We start from the raw sequence: 17712 nt of genomic DNA, 5'->3' as shown, positions 1-17712 counted from the left end.
GTCATATTTTCCAAATATTCTGTTCTAGTGAAATTCTTTTCAAAATAACTCTTAGTTTATTATTCATATTATTTTTTTGCAGGTGAAATGTCGTATTTGTGCACACCAGCATCTTCTGTGCCTTGCGAACGCATATTCTCCAAAGCAGGAGAAACTGCGTCAAAGAAACTAAATAGACTGAATTACAAAACACTGGAGAAACTCATGTTTTAATAAAAATCTTTCAACAATGAGTCCATTGTCATCGTCATTCACAGCACCTTCACTGAGGCGTTGACATTATGACAGATGTTCACTTAATTGATCAACTGTGTCTCAAATATCAAAGAGGATTTTTAATTAAATAACATATAGTATGGAACAAGAACATGTGAATGCAAATACGTAAATGACGGTATGGGATGCAATACGTCATCATATCAGTGTCAGTTGAGTCTGTCAACTATGTTTCCTGCAGAGATTTTTAAAGTCCACCAGGTGTCAGTATTCAGCAACACAGTGTCAATACGGTGTCAATACAGTGTGTCACTGCGCCGAAACGATACGTGATGCCTCATCTACCTCATCTACCCATCACTAGTGTTGATCATTAAAATCACCTGCTTTAGTGACTGGCTAGAAAGAAAACCTGCAGTGTCTCGGCCCTCCATGGCACGAGTTTGACACCCCTGAATAAGACGATACAAACATCCGCATGCTAACGAAGTCTTTCAATACGAGTCACTAATATAATAACCCCCCAACATATTACATATATTAAGTATGGTTATTGGCCATTTATGTTCATACATTTAAAAAAATATATAACTACCACTGCACATGACGTCGCAGAAGTGCTGTAGTAAAAATGTGCTAAAGGCGGAAGTGACGTATTATAATACAACGAAAAGTAATAGCTTTGGGTGGGTAATTAAAGATAAAATAGATAAATATAACATAAAAAATATACATATTAATAATTATACACCCATAAGCAATATTCCTATCTGGCTATTTCCTAAACCTGAAGTAGATATACATATAACAGAGTTAAAAAATAAATGGAAAGATAATGAAAAAGGACATAAGGCAAGTCAATATATTAAAAAGAAATATTATGGTTACTAAGATATGTATACAGATGGATGAAAAAGTGAAGAAGGGAAGGTGGGGATTGGAATCTATGTACCAACAATGAATTATAGCATCATTAAAAGATTACCTGACCAGCTCTCGGTTTATACAGCAGAAATGATGGCAATTATTATAGGCTTGCAATGGATAGAGGAAATAAAAGCAGATAGAGTGGTATGTTGTGTGGACTCTCTGGCAGCATTATATAGTATTAAAAATATGGAATCAAGTGGAGAGGATTTATTATTAGAAATACATCAAAACCTATTCCAACTACACATGTTAAAAATAGACATAAGATCCTGCTGGGTACCTGCACATGTAGGGGTGGAGGGGAATGATGTGGCAGATAAAATGGCTAAAATGGGGATTAGAAGGAATGAAATGATAGATATACCTGCTGGTAAAGGCGAAGTAAAGGCAATAATCAAAAACAAATGATGGAGAAATGGCAAAATAGGTGGGATGAGGGTAGTAGCGGGAGAAAGTATTATAAAGTACAAAAATCTATCAGTGCACAAGGGGTGAAGAGAAAAAACAGAAAAGAGGAAGTAGTGTTAACTGGGATGAGGCTCAATCACACCGGGTTAAATGACAAGATGTTTTTGATAGGGAAATGTAAATCAAAAGTATGTATGAAGTGCAAAAGTATAGAGAACGTAGAACACATATTACTACACTGCAAGAGATATAGGGAAGAACGTGTAACGTTAAGGAAAAGAATTAAGAAGATAGGAAGGGAATGGAGCATTGAGGGTATCTTAGGAACAGGTGGGGAGGGGGTAAGAGATATACAGAGGGCAGTGATAGAATATGTGAAGGACACAGGATTATATAATAGAATATAGATAAGTATTAGAATATTTTAGTATAAGTATTATTATTAGGATTATTATTAGTAGTAGTATAAGTAGTCTCCTCACTATCTAAGATAGCAAAAAGTAAGATACTGTATATGGCCCATGTTACATACTCCGGTACAGTAGGTGGCGGTATGCACCTTTTCAAGTCATGGTTGCAACCCGCCATTAAACTAAAAGAAGAAGAAGAAGAGCCGAAGAAAAAAGGCACAAATTGGCCACGAAGGCGAAGGCGTGTAATCGAGTTAAAAACACTGAACATGTTGAAAGAGTCGGTGAAATATTGGCGCTGTTTGAAAGAACGATAGCGTCGCACGAGGAGAAACTTAATCGAACCAGAGAGGAGAACGAGCGACTTCGACAACAACTAGAAGCTGTTAAGAAGACTCCATTTGTGCTCCACATTCAAGGTATTTTTTTCTTTCTTTCTCTTTATTTAGCTGTAATTTACTAGTAAGCGCAATTTTTGGGTGAAAACATAGACATAGATAGACCCCGCATCGAGTGGCTTTGGCCACAGCTGCGATACGTCAACGTCGCCGCCATATTGGATGTGTCAAGGCTGCATTTGACATGAATTCAAGTAAATGTACTTACTTCCATAAAGCGTCTTTCTACAAAGAAATTGAAGTTATTGCCTCACGTTTATACATTCACAAACGCACTAATATACTTGGGAAACAGTTAGGCACCAAATACGATGCATTTAATTATTTGATGGCAACGATAAGAACGCTATTGATCCCACACAGGAGTAATTCACATTGCATCAGCTATAGGGCACAAAGTAGCACCAGCAGTGACAGTCTGAACCTTCGCTGAGTTGTTGACGCTTTTGTTGCACAAACAGCACATACTTTCCCAGTCTGTCTCTTAAACTCTTGCCCTTGTCTGGCTGATTGTACACTATGTGTGAGCACCCAATGTTTCTGTTTAACCTTTGACATACTTAAACAGTTCATCTCCTCCGCTAATTGTTTAATAAAGCATTATTTCTACAAACTACTTGTAATCATTCACTCGGTTAATCATAAAAGTTATATTTATACTGTACTTATATGAAGGCACTCAGTTAATAATTCAATCAAACATCAATGCCAACAGTTATTCTAAAATCTACTTGTGATAAATATTTACTCACTCAGCTAACAAGTTAATAAAACAATATTATCCTTCACTATACTTAAGTATTACAACACCAGTGATGGTGGTAATAGCAGTAGTGAATAGGAAGGAATTAATCAATAAAAATGGATTGAAAACACAAAACAAAATGTGAAAAAAATCTGCAAATTCTGTGGAATTGAGATCAGGCATTTGAAGATGTAGATTTTTGTAGACATTTTTCCTGTTGAAAGTTGATGTGTTAACATTCTTCCAATGTGTTATGGTCAGCTCATTTCTTGTTTTCCAGTTTAAGAGGCCTGTTTTCTTGGCGACAGCTAGGGCTGTAAACGGTGTATTTATAGTGCGATGATGTAATTGTACTGATCAGTGTCCGATCTGTGTTGCATTATTTTTAATGCTTTGAAGAGCTATTTTCATAAACATATTCAATTCTACAAATTCATGTTTGTAACAAAAGCCTATTATTATTAAAACAACAGACAAAAAAATAATCGTTCCGGATTGGATTGGATCAGCAAGACCATCTAAAATAAATCGAATCAGATTGGAAGCCAATAAATGTGGATCGGGACATCCCTACTTGACATGTCTGAGTGACTGAGTACACGTGAAAAGTGTAGACGTCCTGGAGAAACATCACAAGCTAAAGTGTGTTTGTGTTGTTTGTGTCCTGCAGACCTACAGCAGCTGATTGGTTTTCAAGAGGAACATGCCCCTCAGCCGCAGAGATGGATCTCCACATTGAAGCAGGAGGATCCCCAGCCCCTCCACGTTAAAGAGGAAGAGGAGGAACTCTGGACCACTCAGGCGGGAGAGTGTCTTCTTGGGCCGGAGGAGGCTGGTCTCACTACGTTGCCACTGACTGGTGTCTCTGTGAAGACTGAAGACCATGAAGACAAACCACCTGAGTCCTCACAGCTTCATCACAGTCCGAGTGAGGAAAACCGAGGGGCGGAGCCTCCAAGTAGCAGCAGCTCAGCACATGACAACAGAAGCTGAAGGAGACCACCGTGGAGGATCACAAGCAGACAACCTCTTATGTCCATCAGATAGTGACCACACAACGTCACACTCTCCTCTCCAAGAATCTGAGCATTGGTACAGATTGTGAAGGTGATATGAGGACTCACACTGACAACAAACAGTCTGAATGCTCTAAAAAGAAGACTGGTAAAAAAAAAATGTCACCTGCTCAATTTGTACGAAATATTTATCTTGTAAAGGCTATTTGAGTCGACACATGAGAACACACACTGGAGAAAAACCCTTTAGCTGTTCAGTTTGTGGTAAAAGATTTAGTATCAAGGCAAACGTGGCAAATCACATGAGAACCCACACTGGAGAAAAACCTTTTAGATGCTCAGTTTGTAGTACATTAGAGGCCCTAAGATTGTGTAAAACAAATGTACTTCTTTGACACAGTGGTCACCCCTTTCCACTATCGGTTGAATCAATTCCATTAAAATGATCGTTCTTCCCAAATTTTGGTATTTCTTTCAATCCATCCAATCTTCATCCCAAAGTCTCTTTTCGATACTCTAGACTCTTTTATAGCTTCCTATATATGGAAGGATAAACGACCCAAGTCGAATAAAATCCATCTGCAAAAACCTAAACAAGAGGGAGGGATGGCGCTGCCTAATTTTCCGTGTTTTTATTGGGCAGCCAGTATTGGATGGTGTAGGTTCCTAGTTGTGAAGCCTGAGCTTGACGCTCCCAATTCTTCCCTCGTGCTCCTCTGGTTGCATGCAAAAACACTCCAGAATGCTCCTCTTCCTTGGGTTCACTTTACTTTCAAAACAAACAACATTCTTATCATGACAAAAATACAAAACGTGAGTATGTAAAGACGAAAAAAGAGAATGGTAGCGAGAGAGGTAAAAAAACTGTGTGGCTTTGCTCCACTGTTCCTAATGATGCACTTCCAGGTTACATCACCCGATAGATACTTCCGGGTCAAAGCAATTAAAGATGTACATACCTTACATAGGAAAGTCAAAACATTTCTTCAATATTAGAATGCTATATGAAATAGTACACCTTAAACTATCCACACACAAAGTACAATGAATTAACTTTTAACTTACTGTAGATATGAACTATCAACATTACACTTGGAAACAATGTAAGTAGCCAGTTTTTAGCTGAATAAACCTAAATCACCTTTTATCCTGATATCAATCAACTTAGAGTATTTAGGCTCCTACAGATGGGTTACATTTTGAATTTATTATCAGCATCATCCTGACTACCCCACATGGGTGTAGATGGAGTCGGAGACAGCTGAAAACTTCTCGCTTCGTGCAGCAAAACTATACTGTAAGTAGCGGGACTGCATGGCAGTCTGGAAGGCCAACTGCAAGATAGCATAACTGGTGTAGGCAGCACAGAACGAGGCTTGGCGTCTGCAGCACATGGAATAGCCGTTTGTAACAGAAAAGTATAATCTTTTGAAGTCCCATCATTTAGGTATTTCTAGGTTAGACACTTTATCCGTGGTCAGTTACCAAAGGTCCCTGAGACCCCTGATATGAGCATTGTATTGTATTGTATTGTATTGTATGTACATTATTTATCCCACAGCGGGGAAATTGACTTGTTACAGCAGCAAGCAAGACAAGTAAAATAAAGCATCGTGACTACAACATGGTTCAGGTGGTGCAGGTGTTGTAGAGCCTGACAGCGGTCGGTATGAAGGACCTGCGGAACCTCTCCTTCTTACACCGTGGGTGTAACAGTCTGCTGCTGAAGGAGCTGCTAAGGGAACCCACAGTGTCATGTAGCGGGTGAGAGGTGTTGTCCATGATGGATGTCAGCTTAGCCAACATCCTTCTCTCCCCCACTTCCTCCACGGAGTCCAGAGGACCGTCCAGGACAGAGCTCGCTCTCCTGATCAGCCTATTGATCCTGCTCCTGTCCCTGTCCGTGCTGCCCCCTCTCCAGCAGCCCACAGCGTAGAAGATGGCTGAGGCCACCACAGAGTCATAAAAGGATTGTGCATTGTGTATGCACTTCTTGACTTGCAACCATCACGTAGGGGTTGATCTCAACCATTTATAGTAAACTGCTGGGCATGAGACAGACCTGTCTCGGTAACATCAAAATATCACGGGAGCAAGGATTGAATGTACCACTGACGGGGGGACATGTGGCATACAACCTTTACAGTAAAACGATCAACTCAGCCTCTCACACGTCTAAAACCAAACCAGCCCGCATATACCCAGACGTGGAACCCCGCTGTGACAAATGTACGAGGGATGATGCGACACTTATTCACATGTTTTGGTTGTGTCCTCGTTTGGAGAAGTATTGGAGGGATTTCCCTGATTGCCGATCTAGATTTGCAACCCACATTTTAATCTCGCTGTTTGGCACCACAGGCGAAACTGACTTGCGCTTGACCCCCACAAGGCGACGGAGTTTGTCCGTCGCTTCTCTCTGGGCCAGATGGTCAATTCTGTTCAGGTGGAAGGATGCTGTCCCCCACTACCCGCGCTACGGTTCGATCACACTGGGTTAAATAAAACAATGTTTTTGCTAGGTAAATGTAAATGGGAAGTATGTGCGGCGTGTAAAATTATAGAGAATGTGTAACACATATTACATTGCAAGAAATATAGGGAAGAGCATGTAAAGCTAAGGGAAAGGATTGCAAAGATAGGAAAGAAATGGAGCACTGAGGGTATTTTAGGAACAGTTGGACATACACCGAGGCCAGTGATAGAGTATTTGAAGGACACAGAATTATATAATACAATATAGAGTTTTTTTCATTATCTGAATTAATATAAAGTAAGTTACATGGCCCGTGTTGCATACTCCGGTACAGTAGGTGGCGGTATGCACCTTTGAAGACACGGTTACAACCCACCATTCAACCAGAAGAAGAAGATAAGCGAAAGGCGGAAGTTGGCAACGTTTCAAGGCAGGCGCGAGACAAAGGGGCGAAGGCGACGACGTGCCTTCGAGTTAAAAACATTGAAAATGTTGAAAGAGTTGGTGAAGGAGCGACTCATGGCGGCGGCTGATGAAATATTGGCGCTGTTTGAAAGCACGATAGCGTCTTACGAGGAGGAACTTTCTCGAACGAGAGAGGAGAACGAGCGCCATCGACAACAACTGGAAGCTGTGAGCAAGACTCAAACTGTGCTCCACATTGAAGGTATTTTCTCTGTCCTTCTCTTATTTAGCTATAATTTTCTCGTAAGCGGTTTGTATGGGTGAAAATGTCCAAAAATGTCTTTAATCGTGACGTAGGCTCAAGTGGACGGTCGCAATGTTGATTTCACAACCAATAGGAAAGCGAGTAGGTGGTCATGTGATGGGACGTCGTCTGCTTTGTCAAGTCTATTACACATAATGCCCAACCTGTCATTTATTTAATTACTTTTACGATTACATTGTATTTACGTCATACGAGCCTTCACCTTCCGGGTGAAATATGTAAACCAGGGATGTCCCAAATGCGAACCGGGGGCCATTTGTGGACCGCGGGTCATTTTTTATGGGTCAGTGGAACATTGTAGTCTGCAATTTGGAGAAATAAGATATTCCCAAAACAATCAAGCAAAAAGTCACAATGGAACAAGAAAAGTCTGATAATTAATTGAAGAATTACGCAAATATTTGTCTTTTTTTCTCTTTTGATAACAACTACAGGCACATTCGTCATAACCGATTATGAAACTTGAATGCTTTCACATGGAATTCCTCTCCAAATTCAAAATTGCACCTTTGAGACATGAGAGCTTTGTTTGCACTTCAAGTTGCAACTTTCCAGTTTATAAGTTTGCACTTAAAAAATACCCTGGTAAATGAAGGTGATTTTATGCTTCCTTTTTTCATGTCATATAGCCAACAGCAGGGGTGCAGCCAGGAATTCTGAACCCCATGAAAAAAAATTAAATCACGCCTTATTGATTTCTTTTAATTACCTATTTTGACAAGTTAAAGTGTGTTTGTGTTGTTTCTGCAGACGTACAGCAGCTGATTGGTCTTCAAAAAGAACGTGCCCCTCAGCTGCAGGGGTGCATCTCCGCTTTGAAGCAGGAGGACCCCCAGCGCCCCCACGTTAAAAAGGAAGAGGAGGAACTCTGGACCACTCAGGGGGGAAATTGGCTTCTAAGGCCGGACGAGGTTGGTCTCACTATGTTGCCACTGACTGGTGTCTCTGTGAAGACTGAAGACCATGAAGAAAAACCACCTGAGTCCTCACAGCTTCATCACAGTCCAGATGAGGAGAACAAACGGGCGGAGCCTCCAAGCAGCAGCAGCTCACGACATCACTTGACAACAGAAGCTGATGGAGACCACTGTGGTGGATCACAAGCAGACAGCCTCTTAGCTCCGCTATCAGACAGTGATGACGTAATGTCACACTGTCATGAGGATAAAGACAGGGGCCACACCCAAGACGCTTTGAGCAGCGATACAGACTGTGAAGGTGATATGAGGACTCCCACCGACAGCAAACGCTCTGAATGCTCTAAGAAGAAGACTGGTAAAAAACATTTCACCTGCTCGACTTGTGCTAAATCCTTTTCTAGTAAGAGCCTTTTGACTCGACACATGAGAACACACACTGGAGAAAAACCTTTTAGTTGCTCAGTGTGTCGTCAAGGATTTTCCCAGAAGTCACATATGGCAGTACACATGAGAACACACACTGGAAAAAAGCCTTTTAATTGTTCGGTTTGTGAGAGTAAATTTGCACAAAAGTCCACTTTAATGCAACACATGAGAACCCACACTGGAGAAAAACCGTTTAATTGTTCATTTTGTGAGAGTAAATTTGCTCAAAAGTCTACTTTAATGCAACACATGAGAACACACACTGGAGAAAAACCTTTTAGATGCTCAGTTTGCAGTCAAGTGTTCTCCGATAAGTCAAATATGGCAGACCACATGAGAAAACACACTGGAGAGTTGTGGTAAAAGATTTAGTAGAAAGTCAGACGTGGTGAATCACATGAGAATGCACAGAGGAGACACGGCATGTCAAGAAGGGTTGGAGTCAACCTCAGATACGAATAATATGGATGACTTCTCATTATATTATTATGATTATAATAAACGCTGACAATTCCTTTGCTTTTATATATCAAGAGACTTTATGGACACACTACTTTAAAAACTAAACGGTATAAGAAGTGACACCAGGACACCCGAGGCTGCAGGTCGATGGTCGACTTTGTAGTTGTATCATCAGACCTGCGTCCGTATGTTCTGGACAAGCAGGTGAAGAGAGGGGCTGGGCTGACAACTGATCACCGCCTAGTGATGAGTTGGATTAGATGGTGGGGGAGGATGCCAGACAGAGCTGTAGTGAGGGTGTGCTGGGAACGTCTTGCAGAGTCTCTTGTTTGTTGAGTCTTCAACTCTCACCTCTGGCAGAGCTACGCCTGCATTCCCTGGAGAGGACAAGGATATCGAGTCCAAGTGGGCTGTATTCCGCGCCTCCATTGCTGAGGCAACCGAGCCCAGCTGAGGCCGTAAAGTAGTCCGTGCCAATCGTGGCAGCAAGCCCCGAACCCGATGGTGGACACCAGAGGTCAGGGCTGCCATCAAGCTGAAGAAGGAGTCCTATCGAGCATGGATGGCTTGTGGGGCTCCTGAAGCAGCTGATAGGTACTGGCAGGCTAAGCGGCATGCGGCTTCGTCTGTAGTCGAGGTAAAAACTTGGGTGTGAGAGAAGTTTGGTGAGACCATGGAGCATGTCTTTCGGTCGGCCTCAAAGAGTTTCTTGCACACTGTCCAACGCCTCAGAAAGGAGAAGCGGTGCCCGGTACACACTGTTTACAGTGGCGACGGAAGCTTGCTAACCTCAACTGAGGATATAGTCAGATGTTGGAAGGAATAGTTTGAGGCCCTTCTCAGTCCCACTGGCATACTTTCCAGTGAGGAAGCAGAGTCTGAGGACATGAACTCAAGAGTTCCACCACCGTGGCTGAGGTATCTCGGGTTAGTCAAAACACTCCCCAGTCGCAAAGCTCCGGTGGTGGAACACTGGACCAGCTCTACATGTGCTTTGGAAAGGCATTTGACCGTGTACAACTGGAGCAGGAGTCTGGTTCGCATCGCCAGCAGTAAGTCCAGCCTGTTCCTGGTGAACGTTGGGCTCCACCAAGGCTGCCCTTTGTCACCGATTTTGTTTATAATTTTTAAAGACCGAATTTCTAGGCACAACCAAGTCGTCGAGGGAGTCCAGTTTGGCGGCCTCAGGAGCTGGTTGATATGAAAAGATGCCCTGCACGCAAGAGAAAGTGTAACAAATGTCAAAAAACAGGACACTGGGAGTGAGTCTGTCACTCAAAACAAGTGAGAGAGATCACAGAGGTGAAGCAGCCATACTTCCAATGGCGAACTGGCAGGAAGACCAGCTGTCAGGATGACTGGACAGTTAACCTGGAGGTGAGAAACGTCCCAATAAGTTTTAAAATTGATACAGGTGCGGACGCCACAGTCTTCAACTTCAATACATTTCAAAGAATGGAGCCCACAATTAAACTGGATCCGCCTGACACCAGCTTTGTTAGCCCAGGGGGGCACTTCAGCTGCATGGGGCTGTTTCAGGCTACAGCACAGTTAAAGGAGAAGCAGTATTCATTTGAAGTTTACGCCATGAGAGGAAGAATCAGCTGTCTTTTAGGACTTCATAAAGCTGTGAATATGGGCCTTATGAAACGGATAAACAAGGTCAGTGGCATTTTCAGATTATTCATGGAGAAAATGAGGAAATCTATGACCATTGCTTAGCAAAGGCACTGAAGGTCACTGAGGCAGCAGGTGTCAAGCTGAATGAACGCGAGTGCAGATTTCTACAGGACCAGATTCCTTTCCTGGGACATGGCAGGTGTCTGATCTGACCCGGACAAGGTCACGGGGATCATTGGCTCTGGCCACCAGCATTGCAATAGAAAATGGATGGATGGATTAAAACTGTGATTTCGGTCAAGTTTTATTTTAAAATGTCTGAAAAAAATGCTGTTTTATTTTGTATTGACTTTATTCCCACAATATTTTCACTTTATTCTCATGATATTATAACTTTTTCCCTAATGTTCCGAAAATTACAACTTTGTTTTGTTTGTATTGTACTTTATTTATCTCACAGCAGTTTCTCATATTAAAACTTTTTCTTTTTATAAAAAAGTCAACTCTGTACTACAAAAATGACATTATTTTACAAATACCAGTTTATTCTCTGGATATTTTGACTTTCTACTCGTAAAATTACAGCATTTTTTCCATTTCTGCTGTTGTTTTTTTTGTCCTCCAAATATTTCACCTCTCTTGTAATTTTTTTTCTTGTAATTATGACGTTATTCCTGTAATTTTTGGTTTTATTGTGGTAACATTATAACCTTTTTCCACACTTGTCTCCGTCTCAATGTTGTGTCAATGTATTGTCACGGACTTTACATACCCTAAACACGTCATATTCTCTCCACTTATCATCGTCAACGTGTATTCTAAACCTTGTTTATGTGTTTGCTGTTCATATTTGACCTGTTAGCATAGTAAAAAAAAAAAAACAGGTCAGGGAAACTGTTGCGTCACATCTCGTTCCTTCCCTGTTCTGTTCACGACTCTTCTTCGGTGGTTTGGTCACAGTTCCTCTCCCATTTGGAAGGCCGTAACAATGCGCCACCTGCTGACCATAGGCTGAACAGATAATGACTTGCACATACGGTATTATTCCAAATACATTGAGGGACAGCTATTTTACAACGTACCACACACACATTCTTTGCAATAAATACGACTTTGGGGGTAGTCTTGAGCCGTCTTCGACACCGCCGCAAGATGGCGGCGGTATGACGCGATGGACGCTTTAGCTGCCGTAAAGCCGCCATAGATGACGAAAAAGGCGGAAGTCCGCAGAGGACGAAAGTCAAGGCGCCTGGTGGACTGGGTTTAATCTTAATCTTAACCTTAAAAATGCTGTGTACAAAAGACTTTGTAAGGCAGCGACTGATGGTGGCTGCCGATGAAATTTTCGGCCTGTTTGAAAGAACGATGGCGTCCTACAAGGAAGAACTCTCTCGATTAAGAGAGGAGAACGAGCGGCAACGGCAACAACTGGAAGCTCTTAGCAAGAGTCGCAATCTTCTCCTCGTCGAAGGTATGTTTACATGTTTACTAAACATAACATTGATTACAATACACAGTGGTTGAACACGGTCTCCTACATCAAGGGCAGGGACCGTATGGCTGGGGAGCCAGACGTGGCTCTTTTGATGACCGCCTCTGGCTCGCAGCCGTTTCTTAACATGATAACATTTATTTATAATTGAGTTTTTCTTGAAATATATGTAACTTCTTAGCACATCTACATGTATTGCGTTACAACAAGGGTGTTCAAAGTGTGGTCCGGGTACTTTCTGAAAATACAATTTAACAAGAAAACAGCAAAAATGGAAACATCAGCAGAAATCTACAGTCAAAATACAAAGAAAAAAAGTTGTAATCTAACAAAAAAAGATTTACGAGAATAACATTGTAATATTATGAAGAAAATATGTCATTCTAGTACAGGGGTCACCAACGTTTTTTATTGCGAGAGTTACTTTTAGAAAATGAAAATGGCCACGAACTACTCATTTTCGTAGAAATGATTTTCATAGCTTATTTCAACCCAAACAAAGCAAATATGCTTGTTTTACCAAAACATTCACAAAATGCTGGTATCCACTACGCACATTTTATGTTTCAGAATACTTTTCTTTCTACTGTTCTCACATTATTAACTGAAAACCTGAATGAAAAGCAGGCTTGAGGGCACCTCGTGGTTGTGGGGGCTACCCGGTGCCCGCGGGCACCACGTTGGTGACCCCTGTTCTAGTAGCACAAAGAAAGCAGATGTAAAAGTAGTAATATGAGAAACAAAACAATAAAGTAATTTGTGGAAAATGCAGAAACGGTTATAATGTCACGAGGATGTAGTCATAAATACGAGAAGAGAAAAAAAACAAAATAAAGTTGTAATTTTTGGAATATTAGGTTGGGGGAAAAGTTATAATATTATGGGAATAAAATAAAAATATTGTGGGAATAAAGTCATAAAATAACAAAAACAAATAGCATTTTTTTCCGCTGACATTTTAAAGTAAAACATGACAGAAATCAGCGTTAAAAATAAGATTCACACTATAAAACTCTCTTATGCATTTTAACCCATCCAATTCAGAGACGTATTATATTGTAGAATTGTCGGTCTTGCTTTAAAATGCATGAATTTAGTTGTATTCTCTGTTAAAAAATATGATATGGCTCTCACGGAAATACATATTAAAATTTGTGGCATTCATGGCTCTCCTAGCCAAGAAGGTTCCCAGCCCCTGAGCCAAAGATTTACGGCTGATTCTTACCGATACCGAAACGTTCGCTTGTCACACTGCATATCCGGTGGCATGGGTTTATCCTAGTATGTAGTATGCATTACTTCAGTCTTCTTAGTGCTGATTGTGAGGCCGAGGGGAACACTTGTTCATGCTAGCCTGACTTTACGCCTCAGTACAGGCATTCAAAGCACAATCAACTGCAGAGAGGATGTCTCTGAGCACCCTTCCTTTGAATTTTGTGACAGCCTGCAGTCTTCTCGGATGGAAGAGCCCTCCGTTCACTCTGTGTCTTAGGCCCTTACCCCCACGTCAGTGTCCCAAAATGCATTGGTAAGCATGGCAGTGAGCATCATAACACAACTGGATATTTGACCCAAACCAGTGAGTGAGAAGGATCCATGCCACCCTTGTGCAGGTCTATGACCACTGCTGTGTGATGACACTTTATGATGGTCCAATGTCCTAAAACAACACTTAACTCTAACACTGATAATTGTGATAGGATAAAATATTGATATGATTTCAAATTTCCGACTTTGAATGTTGTTTTGGATGGACTACCGTATGCAATATTTAACACGTGAAATTTTGTATGTTTTGTGTTGCTTTTGTCCTGCAGGTGTCCAGCAGCTGATTGGTCTCCGAGAAGAATGTGCCCCTCAGCCGCAGGAGGATCCCCAGCCCCCCCATGTTAAAGAGGAAGAGGAGGAACTCTGGATCACTCAGGAAGGAGAGTGTCTTCTCGGCCCGGACGAGGCTGATCTCACCAAGCTGCCACTGACCGTCGTCTCTGTGAAGACCGAAGACCGTGAAGACAAATCGCCCGAGTCCTCACGGTTTCACCACAGTCCGGGTGAGGAGAACGGAGAGGCGGAGCCTCCAGAAGTCGACAGAGACCGCCGTGGAGGATCACAACTAGACAAGCTCTTAGCTCCGCTATCAGACAGTGACGAGGTTGACGATGAAGACGGGGACGACACCCGCGAATCCGCGAGCAGCGATACAGACTGTGAAGGTGACATGAGGACTAACGCTGGCAACAAACGCCCGGAATGCTCTAAAAAGAAGACAGGAAAGAAAGGTTTGACATGCTCAGTTTGTGATAAAAGCTTTTCTAAAAAGCGCTATCTGACTCGACACATCAGGACACACACAGGAGAAAAAACCTTTGGTTGTTCAGTTTGCGGTCAAAGATTCTCACAACAGACGCACGCGCTGTCACACATGAGAACGCACACTGGAGAAAAACCTTTCAGATGCTCAGTTTGCGGTGACAAATTTGTGCAGAGTTCCACTTTGACCAGACACATGAGAACGCACACGGGAGAAAAACCTTTTAGTTGCTCGGTGTGTGGCGACACGTTTGCTCAGAGGAACAGCTTGAATAGACACATAAGGACGCACACCGGAGAAAAACCCTTCTGTTGCTCATTTTGCGGGAAAAGCTTTTCTTGCAAGAATAACATGAACGTGCATCTCAGAACGCACACGGTGGAAAAACCTTTCAGCTGTTCAGTCTGCGGGGAAAGATTCTCTCAAAAGTCAAACTTGGTGAAACATGTGCGAACGCACACGGGGGAGAAGCCTTTCGGTTGTCCCGTTTGCGCCGAGCGATTCTCTCAAAAGTCAAATATGATGAAACACATGCGAACGCACACGGGAGAAAAACCTTTCAGTTGTTCAGTCTGCGGGGAGAGATTCTCTCAGAAGTCAAACATGGTGAAACACACGAGAACACACGCGGAAGAAAAAACATTTTCCTGTTCTTTTTGTGCCAAAGCGTTCACTCAGCACGACGCTTTGGTGGATCACATGCGTAATCACACAGGATAACCAAACTAGGGCTGTCAACTGATTAAAAAATGTAATCACGATTAATCACATTTTGTCCATAGTTAACTCATAATTAACCACATGTATAAATAGGCTTTTATCTGTGATAAGTAGGGATGTAAATCTCTTTGTGGTAAACGATTCGATACGCAACTCCAACGATATCAATTTTGGGAATAGTAAAAAATACTCTACAGTTAGAAAGCCCACAGTTTTCGCATGTTTAATGCGAGCAGCAAATTGTTCACTATGTTTGACGGTCCTTGAACGCACCTTGAGTGCTCATGTGCATATTTGTGTCATGCTCAAAGTCCAGGCTCATACTGGTCGATGGTGGCTCTGTATTCATTTTGTTCTCTTAATTTGATGTTGTTCCCGTCGTAGTTTTAAGGGTACATCATCAATAAGATCAATTAGATGCTATGATCTAACTCTGTTTTGCTGATGTGTTGAAAATGTTTCCCGGTGAGCAGCTAGCCCGCTGCTAATGCTATCTACACCAATTCTTGTCTAACATCGTGGCCACATCGACACAAGCCCCCAAATAGCTGTCCTCGGCTATGCCTGCCATTAAATAGCAGTAACCCAAATTTTAGCTCTCAGTTCAAAGCAAAAAATCAGCCGAGAGACTTGTATGCCAAGGTACCACTGCATAAATGACAATTTAAGTCACTTTTTGCTTCTCTCTGGCAGGTGATGTGCTCCGGGGCAACTCAAATTGTGGCGACGGTAGATACAACTAACTTTGGTCTTGCTGCGACAGCCATCTGCCAGGGCTTTGAAGCTAAAGTGCCGCTAATAAACAGTGCCGACATACAACTTGTATTTGAGTGTGGTAGAGGTTTTGCTTTTTAAATGTATTTTTGATTAGACACCAAAGAACGCACAGGAGAAAAACCCTTTTGTTGCTCAGTTTACGGCAGACGTGAGTAAGAACGCTTTTGAGAATTATTGTTTTTCTGTCCAGTTTGTGCTAAAAGATTGTTAAATCGCAGTTGTGTCGTGTCACACGTGAGAAGTCACCCAGGAAGTGGTGATCTGCTGTGTGTTTGAAAGTTAGTGTGCCGCTAACAACAGTAGCTATATTACTGTTATTGTTATTATTATTACTCCTAAATATATGTTTATGTTGTGGCATTTTTTTAAATTTTACTCTAATAAACTGAAATTAACCTGAAAACATCAAAGGTTTGTCTTTTTCTGACGTAGGCAACGTTGCATATGATTGGTCTGATTGTTTACGTTCCGTGGCAAAACGTTTCATAATTGTAGAAAGCCAGTTTAATTCCATTTTTAATTTTAAATGGTGCCCCAGTGTCGTTGGGAGGGCAAGGCGAGGGGCGGTGAGTAGCAGAGAGGAGACGTGAAAACGGCAGAGCATGTGAGCGTTGTCGGTCCAGTGAATGGCAAATTTACATTTGAGAAACACCCACGTTGATTAAAGGTGGAGCGATATACCTTCTCCGTAAAAAGGAGCTTGCTTACCTCCGACGCAGCTCAAGTTTAGCCAACCAGCTAACGTTAGCAATTTAGCAAACGATGGCAAAACAATTGTGTTGGTATAAACGGAGCTCACCGGACCTCAGCGGGTTCAGTGTTCAACGCTTGCATTACTGTTTTTTATGTGTTAACTTCAGCACTTTATAAGGGACCTGATGTTTTATTTTTATATTACAGCAGTCGTGACAATAGTGGCATCTAAACCAGACAGTCCTACCCGGAAGTTCTCCTTCACTACAATCCTCCCCCAGTTATCATACTCCAGTTCTCTGTGAATTCATGTTGGTTGTTATTATGCCCGCTTGTGTTGTGTTGAAGGCTTTTGCTCTTGTCAGATGATCAGCAAACTTTGTGGGACAGATGTTTCCATACTGCTCCGCAGATTGAACTAAAAAGTCACAAACCCACAAGACGTTGGACTGTGGAAACGCGTGCCAAGGTGGCAGTAAGTCAGTTCACATTTCTCCTGCTAATAAGCCCCACAGTAGCCAGCCTCGTCCTGGTGGCCGCTAATGCAGTGCTAATACCTAGCTGACGTGCTCGCTAGGAGGCTAATCTGTCGTAACTATCACTGCCATGCAACACCTGGCAAGGTGGCGCTAAGTGTATGCGTATGTTAATACTGGCGGAAAATGCTACTATGTTAAAATAAACATTATTAATGTTAACATTGTTATCACAAGCGAAAAAGGCGAAAGTTCGCTGAGAACCAATATCAGGGGCGCCTCTTAATCTTGCCTATTAACAGTGACGTATACTATTTAAGCGGGACAAACACTAATTTGGGGGTATAGCGCCGTTTCATTCAATGGCCCTGACAGCAATTTTCTTCCTGTTTACATTCTGATGTCCAATAAGAGAAGGGAACGTGCGTCACGTGTGTCGTGTGACGCGTCCGGAGTGGCTCGGATTTTTACCCGCATGAAAAGGGA

The 17712-nt window shown here is 42.1% G+C and overlaps 2 protein-coding genes across 3 annotated transcripts; both read left to right on the top strand.

The window, feature by feature from the left end:
- The first annotated feature begins 7014 nt into the window (after positions 1-7014).
- Positions 7015-11539, top strand: LOC129179566 (zinc finger protein 25-like). The gene is made up of 2 exons (XM_054772964.1): positions 7015-7266; positions 8080-11539. The coding sequence occupies exons 1-2, from the start codon at positions 7089-7091 to the stop codon at positions 9036-9038; spliced, it is 1137 nt and encodes a 378-aa protein (XP_054628939.1). The 5' UTR covers positions 7015-7088; the 3' UTR covers positions 9039-11539.
- Positions 11540-11726: 187 nt separating this feature from the next.
- On the top strand, positions 11727-16447 carry LOC129179562 (zinc finger protein OZF-like). 2 transcript variants are annotated; one of them, XM_054772957.1, is made up of 3 exons: positions 11730-12228; positions 14067-14528; positions 15974-16447. In XM_054772957.1, the coding sequence occupies exons 1-3, from the start codon at positions 12045-12047 to the stop codon at positions 16021-16023; spliced, it is 696 nt and encodes a 231-aa protein (XP_054628932.1). In that variant the 5' UTR covers positions 11730-12044; the 3' UTR covers positions 16024-16447. The 2 variants fall into 2 exon arrangements, with proteins under 2 accessions (XP_054628931.1, XP_054628932.1); XM_054772956.1 differs by having other exon boundaries at positions 11727-12228; positions 14067-16447.
- Positions 16448-17712: the final 1265 nt, after the last annotated feature.

The sequence above is a fragment of the Dunckerocampus dactyliophorus genome, chromosome 4 (assembly GCF_027744805.1).
Source record: "Dunckerocampus dactyliophorus isolate RoL2022-P2 chromosome 4, RoL_Ddac_1.1, whole genome shotgun sequence".
NCBI lineage: Eukaryota > Metazoa > Chordata > Actinopteri > Syngnathiformes > Syngnathidae > Dunckerocampus > Dunckerocampus dactyliophorus.
Note: the sequence above shows the minus strand (reverse complement) of the source record. Positions and strands in the feature narration are given on the sequence as shown.

Bases quoted from the DNA above. Each gene is read 5' to 3' on its own strand.
- LOC129179562 (XM_054772956.1), top strand. From the start codon at position 12,045: ATGCTGTGTACAAAAGACTTTGTAAGGCAGCGACTGATGGTGGCTGCC. The intron at 12,229-14,066 runs GTATGTTTACAT...TTTGTCCTGCAG, and splicing joins CAATCTTCTCCTCGTCGAAG to GTGTCCAGCAGCTGATTGGT.
- LOC129179566 (XM_054772964.1), top strand. From the start codon at position 7,089: ATGTTGAAAGAGTTGGTGAAGGAGCGACTCATGGCGGCGGCTGATGAA. The intron at 7,267-8,079 runs GTATTTTCTCTG...TTGTTTCTGCAG, and splicing joins AACTGTGCTCCACATTGAAG to ACGTACAGCAGCTGATTGGT.